Source organism: Notothenia rossii (genome assembly GCF_949606895.1).
Source record: "Notothenia rossii genome assembly, chromosome: 11".
Taxonomy (NCBI): domain Eukaryota; kingdom Metazoa; phylum Chordata; class Actinopteri; order Perciformes; family Nototheniidae; genus Notothenia; species Notothenia rossii.
This window is the reverse complement of record NC_136910.1, coordinates 42198936-42216230: the sequence shown is the minus strand read 5'-3', so window position 1 is coordinate 42216230 and position 17295 is coordinate 42198936. Positions and strand designations below refer to the sequence as shown.

The 17295-nt window shown below is 39.1% G+C and overlaps 3 protein-coding genes across 3 annotated transcripts; 1 reads left to right on the top strand and 2 right to left on the bottom strand.

Annotated features, from left to right (window-relative positions):
- Nucleotides 1–445: 445 nt before the first annotated feature.
- On the top strand, nt 446–4479 carry tescb (tescalcin b). The gene is made up of 8 exons (XM_079660244.1): nt 446–702; nt 1405–1474; nt 1688–1768; nt 1878–2014; nt 2106–2167; nt 2526–2633; nt 2714–2761; nt 2962–4479. The coding sequence occupies exons 1-8, from the start codon at nt 639–641 to the stop codon at nt 3037–3039; spliced, it is 648 nt and encodes a 215-aa protein (XP_079516370.1). The 5' UTR covers nt 446–638; the 3' UTR covers nt 3040–4479.
- A 1507-nt stretch (nt 4480–5986) lies between these two features.
- m17 (IL-6 subfamily cytokine M17) lies at nt 5987–7666 on the bottom strand. Its single transcript, XM_079660010.1, has 3 exons — nt 7422–7666; nt 6859–7007; nt 5987–6723 (listed from the first exon to the last, which is right to left on the bottom strand). The coding sequence occupies exons 1-3, from the start codon at nt 7474–7476 to the stop codon at nt 6265–6267; spliced, it is 663 nt and encodes a 220-aa protein (XP_079516136.1). The 5' UTR covers nt 7477–7666; the 3' UTR covers nt 5987–6264.
- A 2475-nt stretch (nt 7667–10141) lies between these two features.
- On the bottom strand, nt 10142–16960 carry taok3b (TAO kinase 3b). The gene is made up of 8 exons (XM_079656960.1): nt 16187–16960; nt 15161–15397; nt 14915–15043; nt 14573–14776; nt 13950–14189; nt 13466–13678; nt 13150–13332; nt 10142–11998 (listed from the first exon to the last, which is right to left on the bottom strand). Exons 2-8 carry the CDS (start codon nt 15344–15346, stop codon nt 11837–11839), a joined length of 1317 nt encoding a protein of 438 aa, XP_079513086.1. The 5' UTR covers nt 15347–15397; nt 16187–16960; the 3' UTR covers nt 10142–11836.
- Nucleotides 16961–17295: the final 335 nt, after the last annotated feature.

The following is a 17295-nucleotide window of genomic DNA, read 5'->3' as shown; positions in this document are numbered from 1 at the left end:
GAATTCATTTGGTAGCACACAAATTCCCCATTTGAGGATATCTATCTCAGTTCTTGTTTATGGCTACACAACTAGGAATAGTCATTTACTGTAGCTTGAATTACATATTTGCTTTAAAAGTGCAGAATCTAAAAAAAATGTTTGTGTGTATTGATCACAGTTTTTTCAGCACAATAAGAGTTAAAACAGGTTGGTGCACCTGTGGAACTGGCTAGGTTAAATACTGTAATGTAATACTTCAGAATATCAAAACACTTCCGTTTGAAACGTTATACTTCACATTTCAGACTTAAGCTTATATTATGATATCTAACCAACTGTGTACCGGTACAGTACCAACAAACACAGTCGCAACCTCTGTATAAATAAACAAGTGTGCATAGATTATTCAAAGTGCAGCCTGTTGTCCTCAATATGTCGTCATGAGGACTGTGGGTGCGGAAGTAGCATGCACCGTGTGCAGAGGATGCAACCTGCTGGCGACCGCGCGCACAGGGAAGTGAGATGCATGAAATTGAGACATGACACTCTGAGATCCGTTTAAATCCCAACAGTTTTGTTTATTTGCGACTTGCCTCCGATCCATAGATTGTATCTGGTCCCGTTACTCCGGACTGAAGGAAAATATTCACCGAGGGATGGGTGCGTTTCAGTCCTCACCTAGTCAACCAGAGTACGTTGATCTGAAGGAAAAGACGGGCTGTGAGTATGAGCTTATCATCATTCTTGTTTTTGCATTTGCGGCTAAGCTGTTTCAATTGTAAGACCTTACACAGACACGTAGGATGTGTGGAAACATGAGTTCACTGCACCGGAAATGAGACCTAATGACATAATTTTCTTGGTTTAAATCGGTCTTATTTTGAAAGGGGAATTCATCTTCTAAGAAAAGCACGATCAATATGTGCCTTTATTGCGTAACTACATTCTTCCAGCAGCCTCTATGTGGCGCAGCATTACTAAATAATTTACTGCAAGTTAATGGAAGTGTAACTTTACCCAGGTAAGAAGAGGTGCTGTAAATAATAGATGAACCACTGTATTGAACGCTTTTACAAAACAAGGTTAAATTAATCAATTGCCTTTTTGTTAAATGCAACAAAAGCTATCGTATTTAACCTGTAGCCTTATTTGAAATTGGTGCGTGTGTTAGATACAGGTGGCAGATCACAGAAAATCAGTGTTTTGCATACAATATGAATATCCAAATCTGTGGCCTTGAAAGCATCCATTGATACGTGATGGAATGTAGAGCATATTCAGAGCTGTACTTATTTAAATGTCAAAAAGATGACTATCTAACCGGTTTGAATAACATGTCTGTTTTTCTCCATTGTTTTTAGAGGCATTTTACCTATACGTTATGCATACACAATAACTAACTTCTCCTTTTCTATGTTTTAGTTTCAATTTCGCAGATCGGAGTCCTACATACAAGGTTTAAGCTGCTGGGCCACAATGGGGAAACTTTGAAGTAAGTGTTTTTTAGAACCTTTACTGACTATTGTGAATTCTTATGTGATAATTTCAGGTTGTGAAAAACAAATTGTCCTGGCAGTTGATCAGCTTTCTTCAAAGTGGAAACCTGCCTAACAAGCCTTTTGTCTGCGTAAACATTGTGCAACCTGTGTCCATGATTAAATATTACTGTATGCTGCCACTCCTTAAAATCCTTGTCCACTCTCAGGAGGGATCATTTCAATAGCATCCCAGATCTGGCATGCAATCCCATCCGCTCGCAGATAATAGAGGCCTTCTTTGACAGAAGGTACAGTGATGATGATTTGAATGTTGCCTGAACTTATGATGTGAGATAAGATTCAATAACATTACGTGGGAACTGCACAATCTGTGGGCTGATCTCTATATTCCTCTAGAAACTTTCGGCGGAATGGCGAGGGCCCTGTGGATGAGATCCACTTTGAGGAGTTTCTGATGGTCATGTCCCATTTCAAGGCCCCATCGCCACGCATGATAGAGGAGCGTGAAAGCGTCAGGAGGGAGAAACTGAGATGTATGTCTTCAATCACATTATCACATGGTTGACATTATCGGTGGCTGACATGCAGCAGTTGAACCAATACCTGTGTTTTTTTTCTCTGCAGTTATATTCAACATGCATGACACAGACGACGATGGGACGATAACCCTCGAGGAGTACAGACATGTAAGCTTCCGGTCACTGCTACTCATGCACTTTAGCTGTCACATAACCAGGGAAAATCACAACAATCCTTACTCACATTCTGAGGAGATTATCATGACATGTCAGTTTAATGTTGTTAGGGTATCTTTTGAACAGTTTTGGATAATTTATGGTCAAGAGACGTAGTCTGACACAGACTTGCTGATTTGAGTGTCTCCAGTCTAACACTAGTCAGCGGCCTTTCCTGCAACAATTGCTAGTTAATTAAGGCAAAAAGGAGGAATTTCCTTTCCTTAAACCTTTTCAGATGACGTGTTTGATACCTGTAGCCATTGTAGTAATATTATTTGATTTCAACTTGTTGCTCACATCTGTCCAGGTGATCGACGAGCTACTATCTCTCACTGAGGACCTGGGGAAGGACACAGCCAAAGGCATTGCTGATGCTGCCATGAGGGAAGTTGCCAGTACTTCAATGGCTCACATGGTATGTGAGATTCAGTTTAGATTCAATTAAACTTCAGTTTGATTCATTGTTTGTCTGTAACCTTTCTTTCTCACACGCAGGAACCTGATGAATTCTTCGAGGGAATCACATTTGAGCATTTCCTTAAGGTTGGTACACGGATCACACACTATTATAATACATATGTTTGCTAAATCTACCTTCATAGTAAATTAGCATACTTTAAATGTGCGTTTCAATATGTGATTATTATAAAATATATTGCAAAATCAAATAAAAAGTCAGCCACTTTTAAGGAAAGTAAGAAATAACGTAACATTAAACAACATAAAACTCTTTCTTTTTCTAGCTGCTGAAAGGCTTTGAGATTGAGTTAAAAATGAATGTTCACTTTTCAATGATGGACACCCCAACGTTTTGTAAGTGAGGTTGGTACACTGCACTATGCAGAGACTTCGGGAACACTCTGGAAGCTCTTTATAATGATTTCACTATTTGTTACTAGTTTTTAGTTTATTGCCTGCATGGAAAAAAATGCCTTAATTATGTTTGAATAATTATGTAGATTCAATGAATATAACGATATAGTAGAAATAGTCAATTTGATTATAAGCAATAATATGAGATAATAAGTCTACTAACTCTGCATGAAAGTAGTTGGACTAAGCAATAATCGAATATCAATGTCCGACTCTATGCATGCAAATATTGATGCTCAAAAGACTTGAAAGAGTTAATGCCATAAATCAATAATATTAATAATCAGGGATATAGAAATGTACGTATATGTAAAATATATTTATATTTGTCTTATAATAGCAATACAACATTGAAATGCCTTTCACAAGTATGATCCTCAGTGCATGCTCTGCACACTACATTTGCACAATAAAAACCCCATGAACCGTATTCCAGTTCATGGTGCGGCTTCCGGGTAAAAAGGAAATGGGAGTGCTGGCATGCGAGATAAAGTGCCTGCTGGCAGTATCTGATCGAAGAATGAACAAGGATTTCATGATTCACCTCAAAAAGATCATTTTAACTTTTTAAGACCACACATATGATGAAAAGTCATAGAGATATTTTAATATCAGGAATTTGAATAACTTTATATGAGAATTTAACATTTCAAGCCAAACTTAAGCGCACAATGCTTGATTCAACAGCTACCACCAGTTACCTTTAACTCCATTGTTTTGGGGTGATTGTTATACACAAAGTCATCTCATTCACAACTTTTTGAAAATAATAAATATGAAAGCATTGCAATAACCCTAAAAGTGCATTATAAATGGGAAGCTGGTTATGAGAGTGTAAACGTTACGCAATGACCACAAAAACCCCAGTGTGTGATTCTGGCTGCAGTCAAGCTCAAACTGTGACTATCAATAAAATAAGCTTTCACTTGTACCTGTTTTATATGTTGTGGTTAATAGGTATTGAGTCTTGTCGTGTGCTTGTTGTTTACTAATACTGCATGTTTGAACATGTTTTCATATTTCTGGTGAATGCTAAATTATTGACCGTCTTGAATGTTCAAAGATAGCCATCAGCACTTCTGATGCTCAATGTATTCAGTCACGGCTGTATACTGCCCCCCACAGGTCAAAACATGTTAAGCATGTTAAAGGATGAACCTGCACCTGATTCAATACATGTTTTTGTGTAATTTCTCCAGTAGGTACATTACCTCATGAATAATGTTTAATGTGGAGCTTTCATCGGATACATGTTTATTCATTGTTTTGACGATGATTATCTTTTGAATTATTAGCTGTAATTTCCAGTCCTTGTCACTGATTCCTTTACTTTGTAAACCATCCATATTTTTGCAATAAAATACAACACATGTGTTTCAGAATTCTAACTTTCTACTTGTGTCTTTTTTTCTGTAGAGTCGCATTGTATTCCAATCTGTATGGCCATTTCTCTTTGGTTCTGTACAGAATTTATTGCTAGATATGTTACAGGATATATCATAAAACAACAGGTTTAAAACTAAACGGAGCTCTAATTTCTGTTATTGAAGTTAAATCTAAACCGCTAAGACAATGGATAGTTGAGATTAAAATTAAGCAAGTGCATAGCAGCATTTTCTTCTTTGCACAACTTTTAAAATGGATAACAATGTTGGTCTTCCCAGAGGATAAAACACTTTAATTGTCCTTTAATTCTAATGCCTCAAATGGTTCAAATTGTTCACTTAATCAATGAATTTGCTTTATGGATTGGCATACACATATGTGCAGTCATTCAGAGTTAAGAGGTGATGTCTCCCAGTAATTTTTGTAATCCAAAGACCATTTCTCTAGCGCCAGCATGAGGTTGAAGTTTATTATATGTACTGTATTTCTTATCAAATATGGATAGCCATAAAATTGAGTAAAGACATAGCATTTTTTTCTGGACCTTGGAAACAGTATAGTTTGATTAAATGTCATTTTGCAGTTCTTCAAAAGTCAACACATTTCCATAGTGATGTGCTGATGACAGGTGGATCGATGGTTACACGAACTCCAACTGGTCCTGGTTAAGTTATGTTATGCGTTGCATGTGCTCCCTCTTGGTGGTGTTGAAGTTGTACGGGTTATTTGGTGTTTCTTCAAGTCAAGTGCATTAGAGAGTGTTTTACAGGAGATCTTGTGACTACTCCAAGGCCTTTCCACCAAAACTATCTGCTGGAGTATACTTCAGCTCTCTCCAGTCTTGTACAGCATTACGTGGGTGGTGAAAATGAATTAATAATGTAGACTGAAGAAACACTATTGTCCTAAGGTACCCTCTCTGTTTGGGCTTTAAATAAAGCAGAGTTATTACAGGGAACTTGATTCATGACCTAGAGTGAATCCCCATCTACTTCCAGCTTCCTCATAGCTTGTGATGACAGGAAAGTTTAGTTAAGCATTACTTAATTTCAACAAAAATACTTGGTATGTTATTTATATATGCAATATATTTTTGACATTGTCTGATTTGTATCTATTTATATAAAAGGGTTTTTTAGCAGGTTATCAACTTCTCCTGTTTTCCCCTTCTCAAACTTGGGTCTCCATCTATATAAGGATGCAAGTACGCACACACACCGACACCTTGTGACTGGCCAGACAGCCCGCCAGTTTCATGAAATCTTTCCGATCAAATACTGCCTTGTGTTAAACCCATGCGTCATTCTTGATATCACACAGTCAGCGTCTCAGCTGCTTCCTGATTTAGTTTTAACTCCCTTGATACACTTGATGTCCGATTATATTGTTCCTCAGATTGAGTCCAGCAAACAAAAGACCTATGTTGTGAATGAAAATCTGTTTTTCAAGACACCATGTTGCTGAAATGGTATATTGTTTATATAACTACACTGAGAAAACATAGAAAAGTTCAGCAGCAAAGCATCATTTAATAATTCTGTATACAGCAAAACAGCAAAGTAGAACCTAACATAACATATTAGACAACTTAAATATACATATATTGCAGAGACATAACTTTACTCTATTTTAACAGCATGTATCTCATCAGAAACAAAAAAATAAATAATAAATACCATAAATAGGCTTCATTACATTGATGCAGCCACCTTCATCCTCCCTTTTAAAGTCTTTTTTTTAACCCAGTGTTGTTAAACGGACTTTCTAAGGCCAGCCTTAGGCCATCCTCAGAAGAGTGTGTTGGTGTGTGTCCTCGTTCTGCACACTTGGCTTTTTAGACTCCTCAGTTCTCTGGAAATATTTGACAGGAGCTCCTTGAAGGTCTTCAGCACCACGCAGCCGTAGACCTTCTGCTGGAAGACGTTCTGAGGTGGTGGTAGTGTTGTGGGCCCCCCTTCTGGTAAAGGCACGTTTGGGAAGAGGCTCTGATAGAAGTTGTTTATGAGATATGCCAGATTCCTGCTGCCAGCTGTGAATCGACTCAGGTCGCTCAGCAGTGGGCTCATTGGTAACTGTAAGTCTGTCTGCTGCTCGTACACCCATTTAAAATGTGGGAAGAACTCTTGGAGATGCGTGTAGATGCTCGCTATCTTCTCTGAGGGCTCAAGGCCGGAGATGTTGGGGTCGGGGACGTTGTTTACAGACACCTTGCAGAAGAGCTCTGACATTTCTCCTTGAGAGACTTTCTGCAAAAAAAGAAATATATAATCAAGCCACACATCTTTAAAGAGGAACATGAACATCTATGTTTTCTAAGAAGGGTGTGGTACAAGCAGATGAGGATTTAAGACATAAAAAAGCACTTATATGCGTGCACTCACATATGTTTTGATTAGGTCGACAGATTCCTTCTGTAAGAGTCTGCTCAGCTTCAAACTCTTCTGCACAGAATCCCCACACTGCTGGTTTCTGCTTGCTGCCACAGTTCTTGATGAATCAAAAGCCATAACCAGCAGGAGAGAGAGTAAAGCTGTGGAGAAAGGAACTGGTCAGTTAAGGTTAACCTACATCCCAGCGGTGAGGGGAACTTTTTTTTAAAGCCACAAGTGAAGGAGGGAGTGATACAACTGAACTGTTGCTATTAAGTCTGCTATATTATCAGTTCAGGCCTTTTCTATAGCAACATACACTGTTGTTATAGTAAAGCATGTTTAAATGTCAACAATTGTCAGTCTCCTTAAGAATTGTCCAGATTCTCCAGACAGTTTAAAAAGTAACATTTTAAACTGTCTGTGTTTAAAGAAACTGTGAAGCAGTCAAATTGAATCTAAATATTTCACTCAGTTTCACAACATTTGTAAGAATATAACCATAATAGTGTGCCAAGTGGAAGTATAAAATGCTTTTTCTGTTTAAATTTGAATAAGAAAGTAGTACAACTTACTTGTTACTGCTTCCATAAACCGTTGAAAATGCATACTCTTTACATGACCATTCATTCTCCTCCCAGTATCACAGGCACATTGTAAGGACTTGGAATGATCACACTCCTTTAAAACTTTTTTTAAAAGACAGAAAACCACACATTTGTCACAGGAGGAAATGACGTGCACTTTGTGAGGCAACCAAATGTCTCGGAATCTCCTCCTTTTTCTTAGATGTGCATTTTCTTTTCTCCTTTATCTCACGAACAAGTGGACAATGCCCCAACATCAGATCAGAATACCTTTATTAGTCCCACAGAGGGGTAAACATGCCTGGGCATGTTTACCCAGCAGGGACCGTGTCTAATTATTTTTGAGTGACCATGGGTAAAACAGGTGATTTATCATATCACTACTTTTTTTTAAATTATAAAATATTCTTAAAAATCTAAAAAGTACCTGCTGACAATAAAACCTTATAAGGCATGCATGAAATTGATTTAAGGATTGAGGTCAGTCAACCCTTTGACACAGTTCATAGATATACATTTTCCCAGTGGTTATGTTTTCTTATGCACTTCTTAAATTATAAGAGCAAATGTACTTCAAGGAACTTTTTAAGTTCCTTAAATTGAGTGAAAGCAAACACTATGCCCATTTAAGGGATTTATGAGTTTCTCTTCATGGATTTACTGGCTTAAAAATATGATTTAATAATAAATCAATGGAAACACTTGTGCTGACAAACAAGTGCATTTTAAGTTATATTTAAATAATTGGTCTAAAGTGAATTAGGTGTCATACCAACAATCTTTGATAAAATAGTCTGGGACTTTCCATATTAGCATTTTTGCAGAATTTCATCATTATAGCTGCTAACAACTGCACTTCAGATTATGTGTAATTTCATGCGTGCGTTTTCAGAGGAAGCTGGCAGTCAGAGGAAGTGCATTTCTCAATCAGAAACTTTTACAAGTGCGTAAAGGGGAGGGTCTGCTCAGCTCAAGTAGGTAATATGTCAGACTCATAACTCCGCAAGCTTCTGATCATGTTATACGTATGTGACTGGGAGGAAAATATGAAAATATAGCGTGTTTTCACGTCTTGTCTAATCTTATCGTCGTCACTTCACTTCCTGTTTGGAGACACCCGATGATGTGTTAAACTAGCTGCGTGTATCACAGGGTTAATGAGAGGTCAGGCCACGAAACAGATCACTGAGAGCTGATCTACATATTGTTGTAGGTATCCACACTAGGTGCTTATTGCCGTCAAACCACTGACTACTGGAGAAAATACAGGGGAACTCGACGCACCACAACACCGTCAGCACTACTGCAGGTAAAGGCTAACCACTCTGCTGCCATCCTCGGGGCTTTCCATTTGCCCCGGGGGATAAAAGAGGGGTTTGTGGTGTGGCGGGCAAGGGCTGCAGAGAATTCAAGAAAACTACAGTTGAATTCCTGCCAGCATATACAGTACAGCCATGCCCAAAAAGCCCCAGATCGACACCCTAAATCAAGTATGTTTACCCTGAAACGTAAGGAAGTGTCACGATCTTGGTGTTATGTCACGGTTTTAGTTTTGTGTGTCTGTTAATGGGTTTTGTTTTGCTGTTCTTTTCTGCCTGTTTCATTGTTAGTCTCTCCTGTCGCCCTCCATGTTGGTCACGGTCAGTTTTGTGTGTTTGTGCTACCTATGTTTTCCATGCCATGTTTTTATGTTGATCAGCTTTTAAAATAAAGCTCGCCTTTTTGTTTCTAGACCTTTTACCTTTTTTTTTTTGTAGTCTGCATTTGGGTCCTACCTTTTTCCACGAATCTTAACAGGAAGCTTAGAAGAAACTGGACGCTCCTGCAGTGTAACTTCCCTCTCACCTCCTGTTCAAGGTTCTTGTTTTCATAATTTATCTTTGGCCTGCATGTGTGTTTGTAGTTTCACATCTTATTAAAATATACAGCATTTGATATGTGAAGTAGGTCACAGCATTCACATCACACCAAAGAAAAGTAAGAAGTCCTAGACCACATAAGTAAGCACTTCAAGGAAATGAAACCAAACGATAAAAGCATTGTCATAAGATGCAGGATGTCGATTGAGACTCCTTTGTTTCAACAGAATCTCTTTTATTTTATCTTTGAACTGCACAGGAAATGGTGAATACGGTTTTTTAGGAAAGTCCCCTTTATTCTAACTAAATACATCTCTCTAGTAACTCATAATTCACACAAATTGTAAGGTTCATAACCGTTCTGAAGCTCTCAGGCAAAGCTTATTCAAGCACCCCAATAGCACTTTTTGTTATGGAACCATTTGTCCGCAAGGCTCCAGTTATGTGACCAGACAAAAGGCCTTACTGCATATGAGAAACTTTTTCATCAAATTTCAGAAAGTTTGTGAAAATGTAAAAGGCTGAAAAATCTAGAGGAGCCATTCAACTTCAGAACACACTCTGGTCAAACATAACAAATTCAGAGTTTTAGGTTTCAACGTGTAAAACAAGAGCATTTACGTCATATTGCCATCAGAAATTGACTGTCATTATGTTCCTATTTTTAAAATACTTTGTTACTTCAGGGGACATCTTCCACCTTTCAGCCCTGTGAGGAACATGACCGAACATTAATACATGTTGTGGCTCTGAAATGAAAAGAGAAAATAACAGGTGAAGAAATACCTGCCAAACATAACAGGGTTGCATTCAAGACCACCACATTAAACAATGTTTCAAAAACTGACCCGTGATAAAATAGTATTTATTTTCTCATACATATACTTCATTTTTAGAGGGTTTCACTGCATGGGGTACTCTTAATATGTCATGAGTGTTTGAAAAACTTAGTAGTGTTTTGACTCAGAGGGGTTTTCAAAATGCTTTACATTTTGTAAAAATCAATCGTCTCTCCAAGACAAAAAACTACAAGGCTAAAGGTGGTATTAGAAATTAAGCACCAAACAATTATCTTTCCATTCAGTACAAATGGAAACATTGTGCAACCTGTTCAATGACCATAGTGAACATGGCAAAAAATATGTAAATCTGATCATTAGACACTATTTACTCAAATGCAATCTGGACCCACATGTTGTGTTTGCTTTTGTAGAACCGTCGCTCCATGAAAGATTGTGGTGCTGATATTATAAGAAGTCTGTGGTTCCATCCACCAGCATTTATACAATCTGAGAGTCTAGTGATTTGACAATATATTGAGCTATTGTATGACCATATCTCTATATTATAAAACAAAAACGAAGCAAAAGTCTTTATCGTTAAGCTCTGTTATCAGTAATAGACCAGTATCTCTGTATGTTCTAGCTATATTCTCATGTACAAATATTCATATCAAAAGTTATACAGCACAATTCTCACCATTTTCCTTTACAAGAACTCTGATTAGTGAACATTAAATGATTCACATATTTAGATGAAACCAAAACAAAATGGTGCCGGCCTCAGTAAATAAAATATAGATATAACAAACACGGAAACTAAAATCTGCTTCAGGCACAACTTAAATAAAGGCATTTGTGAAATTATCATATCAAATATGGCGCTTATGTTCAGTATCCATAGGCTTAAAACAAAAACAAAAAAATGCTTTTATTTACAAACAGCTAAAATCTCTGACAGATTCATGCTTCACTTCACAACCTGAATTTGTCCTTAAAGTGCATGCAATAATAAGCAGTTTTACCAAGTGGGATCTTGTATTGAGATAAGGGTTGATCAAGCTGATGCCAATTGATTCTACATATCAAATAAATGAAAAAAAGATAAGAGCTGTTGCCTAGTAAAGTGAGAGACCACAGTATACTGTATGCATAAGCACAATATGGAAGTATGAACAAAAACATTTACAAATGAATAAACTCTGACTTTATCCAGTGACCCCATACAGTAATATTCACATTCAGAGCATAAAATAAAAAAAGAAACAAAATATAATAAAATCAATAAAAAAAAGAAAAAGCAGCTTAACACCACGGGGGAGTCCGCAGCTCACATTCCACAATGTCCCTCCACGTAGCACACATTAAGCATCATACGAACATGATGGGTTTCTGGTTTCTACTTAAACATATCAAAGTGCCAATTTTACTAAAATTTCCTGAATTATTCAATTCATACCAAAAAATAAGGAAATGGCATGGAGGAAAGAGTCTGTTATTTTTAACACATACGTTTTTGAGATACATTGACTAGGTTTGCTTTTTATTGACATGTTGTTGTAGATTATTTTTGTTTTATTTCCCCCTTCAAGTTTCACAAAAGAAGTTCTCATTGCACGTAACACCTCCGTTCAAAGATGCAATATCTAAGAGAGAAGAAAAGCAATAGAGAAAGTTATCCAGCTTTGCCACTGTGGATGTGACAAACGGTCAAGTGGATGCGAAAAGGGCACGGATATGTTGTCCTCTAAAGATAAATCCACTTTCATCTGGAGTCTTCTTTGGGGAAGTCCAGAGATCCCAGGCTTCCAAAGCCGAGACATCTACTTTCTGTGTCAAAAGTGTGATTTTCTCTGTCCTGACGCTCAAACAAGTGCTTGATCCTTTCAGTGCGCTCCTTCTGAAGCGCGACCAGTTCCTCTTCAATCTGTCATCAAAAAACATGACGAGAGTTATTTCAATATATAATATCCAACTTTAATCTTCTCTGCCCTGGTAGAGACGGGGCTTTGGTTACTCCATGATTTGTTTACAGTGAAACATCACTAAAGTTGGATTGACAGATACATTTTAGTGTTGATATTCCTAAAAGATTAGTGGTGGCTCTGATAACTGATATGTCATTCAGCATGGACATTTAAACTATTGCAACAATTTCAATTGTTTTTCAAGCAAACCCTTTGCCAGCCATTACCTGGTCCAGCTTCACAAATGTGAGGAATTGCTGCTTATCTTTTCAATAGACTATGTGATAGTACACAAGATTTCTCTTTTGCCCTATTTTTAAAACAAAACAGGACATTTGAAGACGATTTCTTGGGATTTAGGTCGCAGGCATTTTTTAAAAACATTTTCAGAAATGTTTTAAACTGATAAATCAATGACTTAAGAAAATGTGTCACATTTAATATTGATAAAGATAAGTTCTAAGTTGAAGTCCCTTCATCATGACATTTTCTCCAATGAGCCGATAATAAATGTGAGAGTACTGTACTGTACTGTAATGTACTGTTGGGTCATGCTCTCTTAGTTGATGAACCCTTTTCCTTGCTTTTCTCTACGATCCCTTTCAAACATCAGCTTTGCACACAAGATATTTATTGTGCCTGTCAATTTGAATATACTGATGCTAAGCAGGTTCAATGTTTATCATTATAGTTTAGCTTGGTGACATGCTAACATTAGCTCTAAACACAAAGTTCAGATAAAGCAAAGTATTGGACAAACCAAGTGTGACCTGATAATGACCCCCTCCTTTATCCTAAGGGAGACTACATGTCATAAAATCCTTCCAATAGTTGATAAAGAGATTTATATTTTTTAAAGACCAGATGGCTAGCATTTGACAAGCATTTGACTTGATATCATATGTATACAGCACCTGAGTCAATGGGCCTCCTAACAATGAGAAAGTGATGCCAATGTCAACTAAACAAGTATTTTGAAAAGAAGCCTTTAACCTTTTAGATGACCCCATGGATGTTCCTGAGGCACCACCTCCATGTATCTATGTCCTCTTACATTGAGGAGGCTGCATTCATTTAAAGTATTTAGGGATGGCTTGGATCTTAAACCTACCTTCTGTTCAAGGTGCGCTCTGCGTATGGAGACCTTCTGCTCAAGTTTCTGCTGCTCTCGCTCATGTTGGGTCTCCATCTGTGACTTAGTTTTCCTCTGGTAGGCGTCCAGGAGCTCCATCTCTTGCTTCAGCTGCTGCTTCAGAGCTTGGCACTCCGCTTCCTGCTCCGCGTCTAATCGCATCTAGAGACCCAGCGAGACAGAGGTAGTTACAAAGACATAAACAACAAGCATAGGTTGAGCCTCATTTATCAAACTACAGGCCAAGTTGGGATGAAGATGTAAGAGGTCAATGCAGGTAACGCTGTAATCGTACCGCGTGTGACGCCATCATCTCGTTGATGCTCTGCTCGTACTGCTCAGCCAGGATGGCCAGCTTGCGTGTCTGCTCCTCTTTAAGGCTCTTCAGGATGCTCTTGTGGTCGCCTTTGGGGGAGACCTCCAGCTGATGGTTCCTAAGAGCTTTGTACTGCTTGTTCTGCACCTTGCACGTATCCTGAAACTGTCTCTTGATCTGCATCTCCAGCATCTGCACAGGTAAGAAAGAGGAATTCATGTATTTGTCTTTCTGTTACATACAGACTGTAAAATGCAATCAAAAGTTATCTAATTATGACACAACAGAAGCCAGTTCGACTTCAACAAGGATGCAAAATAGATGATTTACACATCAAAAGTGTCATCATTCTTTACTGTCAAGACCCTTGTATAAAAGCACACTTTTAAACCCCTTGAAATGTACTTCCTGGAAACCAACTGGCTAAATAAGCTCATATTAGCTAAGAGAGAGTTGCAGGCACCTTGAGGTTTCTGGGCTGCTGCCGCTGCTCCAGAGTGTGTTTCCTGTGTAGTTCTCTCTGCCGCCGGCCGTTGTACTCCTCCTGGTTCTCCAGCTCGGTCTGGTGCTGCAGCCTCATGAGTTCAGTGCGTAACTTCTGCAGCATCTGCAGCTGCCGCCGCTCCATGTCCTGCGTGGACTCGTCCTGCCGGATCATCAGGGCATGCTCCATGTCCTTCTGGGTCCCCTTCTTGTTCAGCTCCTGGGGACAACAAGTGTGGTTTTTAACCTGTACAGTATGCAAATTCAGCTTTCCATACATTCTGTAACCTGGTTAGTTTATTTAAGGATATTAAAATAAAAAACAGGAATGATAAATGTAGTTTTGCAGTAAAAAATAAATGTCTGAAATTAAAAAGCTCTTGATTTTTTTTAAAGCTGGTCAGAGTAGCAGTTTGAAGAGGTCATTCAAGGTTTATTAGTTACTCATTGATTTATCAAACAAAAATTATTAAATTAACTGCAGCAATATTTCTTAAGTATATTGAAAGTCATTATAAGAAACCATTTTTTCTTTGGGATCTGGTTTGGTGATCACTGGCACTGAATACCTGCACATAATGTGATGTCAGGAGATAACATTACCTCTCTCAGTTGCTCCTGTTCAAATTCGTGCTTCCTGACCAGACTCCGGCGTTTGAGGGCCCTGCAGCTGCGTTCGTAGACCAGCCTCTGCTGGTCCAGCAGGAGAGACTCCTCCTCAGCCTGAGAGCGCTGTATTGTTTCTTTGTGCCTGGACAGACGCTCATACTTCTCATCCTTGGGTGTACAAGGGTCTTCGCTCATCTCCTATAAATATGGAGACAAAATGTCAAACAGAAAAGTTGTGTTAATGATCTGAAGATAACTCATAGAGTGCATTTCATAATGAACAGATAAACAAAATGAGATCTTAAACTTTGCGTTGTGTTTGTTGGTGATATTTACTTCTTTGATCTTGTCTTTGCAAAACCTGTACTCTTTCTTCTGATTCTCTAAGAAATTAGCCAGCTCTTTCTTTTGCTGAGCAACAATCTGTTGCTGGATCCTCCTCTCTTCTGCTGCAACAGACTTAATCTGTGAAGAGATAATCAAATAAACACCCTTTATTGACTGTACAGGCACAAGTTTGCCATGAAGTGACATCACTGAGTAGTTTCCACCTCATTCATACACCAGCTGTCAGGGCTGTACCTCTTTGTCTGTTTGAGCAGCATGTCGTTTGGCCAGTCTTTCCAGCTCAATGTAAGTGTTGTTCGCATGTGTCTCTAATTCTTTCTGCAGCCGGAGCCTATGCTCATCCATCTCGGCCTTTAGCCTATTCTCCAGGGCGATCAGCTGCTTCTGGTGCTGCCGCCGTGTGCGCTTATACCCAGACATCTGCTCCCGCAGCTCAAAGTCCTGCTCATGCTCCTGGATCTACCTGATGACCTGGACAGAGGAACACAGGAAGCAGGAAGTAAAAGAAAACGGAGCAGGCAGAGCGAAACAACTGCCAAGGTGGAGACAGAAGGAGGGAGGGAGGGGGGGGGAGACATACAGCTGGTAAGTCAAAGGGTTACGGCCTAAAACAGAACAGTGCAAACAACAAGTCTGCCAACTAAAAAAAGTAATCTGTTTGCGGATTACGTCCACAGTAACCCAAGAACTTAAAAAGGGTTGAATCAGAAGTCTGACAATCCTTAAGGGTTGATGGTGTCAATGCCTTTCAGCGTCAGATTAAAAAAAAAAGCGGTGAACTGCTTTTTGATCCAATTCATACTCTTGATAAGAATCAACTTGCAATACTAGAAAGCAACATCAATTAATCCATCAGTCACTTAAGCAGCATTGATGGCAATGATGTCATTGTTATGCTGAAGACCAATCTGTACAATTACTGTTTAAGATATGACACAAGATGTGGAGATGCAACATTTACAATGTGACACAATCTCATTGGTAAGAGACATCATAGAATACATATACATGCAATGCACACGCATCAAAGCAGAAGCAGAGAGAGGGGAAGCTGAGGATGGAAAAAATGACATCCATTAACAGGATCTGGTTGCCATGACTACAGATGTACAGCTGAGAACACAGACACCCCCCCTTCCCTCCCCTCCCCACCCCCCGTCGCCTGCACGCACACATGCACTAACACACACACACGCGCATTTTTGTATGCAAACGGAGAGAGGGAGAGAGGGAGGGAGGGAGAGAGAGAGAGCTGCGTACCAAAGATGCTGATTTGATGGTGGCAATGTGTTCACAGATCTTGCAGTCGAGAGACCGGCTCTTGTGAGAAGTAGGCCGCAGCTCTGGCCTGGTGTCCCTGTGCACAGCCTCATCCCTCACGCAAGCATGGTCCTGCAGGGGGGGAGGAAAAGGAGGAGATAGTGGGGCTGGGTGCTTCCCAGGCCCTCCGCACTCGCTGTTTCTGCTAGAGCTGCTATTATTGCCGAATCTCCCTGAATGCAGCACACATCCAGCTTTAAATGCATCCTTCCCCTGCTTGTTCCCCCGCTACTGTCTGCAAGTTCTTCCTACGAGAGAGAAGGGCATAGCCAAACAATTGCAGGCACCACCGAGGAGGCAGCTACTGGATGTAGTCGGTTTTTTTCTGGCGTCCCCCTCTTCTCAGAGAGGAGGAACCAAATGGCTCCGGTGGATAAGGGTGAATTATGCAATGCCTACCATTGATAATCGGAGAAAGATAGCACAGGGATGTATGTTACTGCCACTCTTCTTATCCGTTTCAAAATGCAAGAAATGTTTGGAAGGAAAAATAGTTTTCCTGTGTTCCAATGATCGCATGTGGTGCCATGTCTAAAAATATTTGATTCAGATAAGGCACATCCAAACATGGTTTTCCCTCGAATATGTCGCTTGATGATCCGTTTGTATTCCACTCGAATTTCTGTCCTACATTTACAGCGCACTTGGTCATGGTAGGTGGTTCTGGTGCCTTCTATTCATCTCTTCCCTCTGTCCCTCTGCTACACTCCCCCTTCCTTTAAAGAGACACCGCAATACTACAGGCACCTCTCAACCAGCCTCAAGTTTTTTTCACGTCAAGCTCTAACACCGGATTATTTTTGAGAAATTCAAATGGTTAGAACAAAACCCACATATATTGAAAGCATACATTTTGTCAGTACTTGAAAAAAACGGAATTATAATATTTATTTTTGCAATATTGTTTATTTTCTCTAAAATTCACTGCTTTTCTTCATATTTTCAAAAAACTACAGATTTATAATACCTGTAATTATCTTAGATTTGTTTCCCCTTTCTCTTTAATTAGTGAAACACTTAAAAATCAGACCCATCACTTTGCTCTAAAA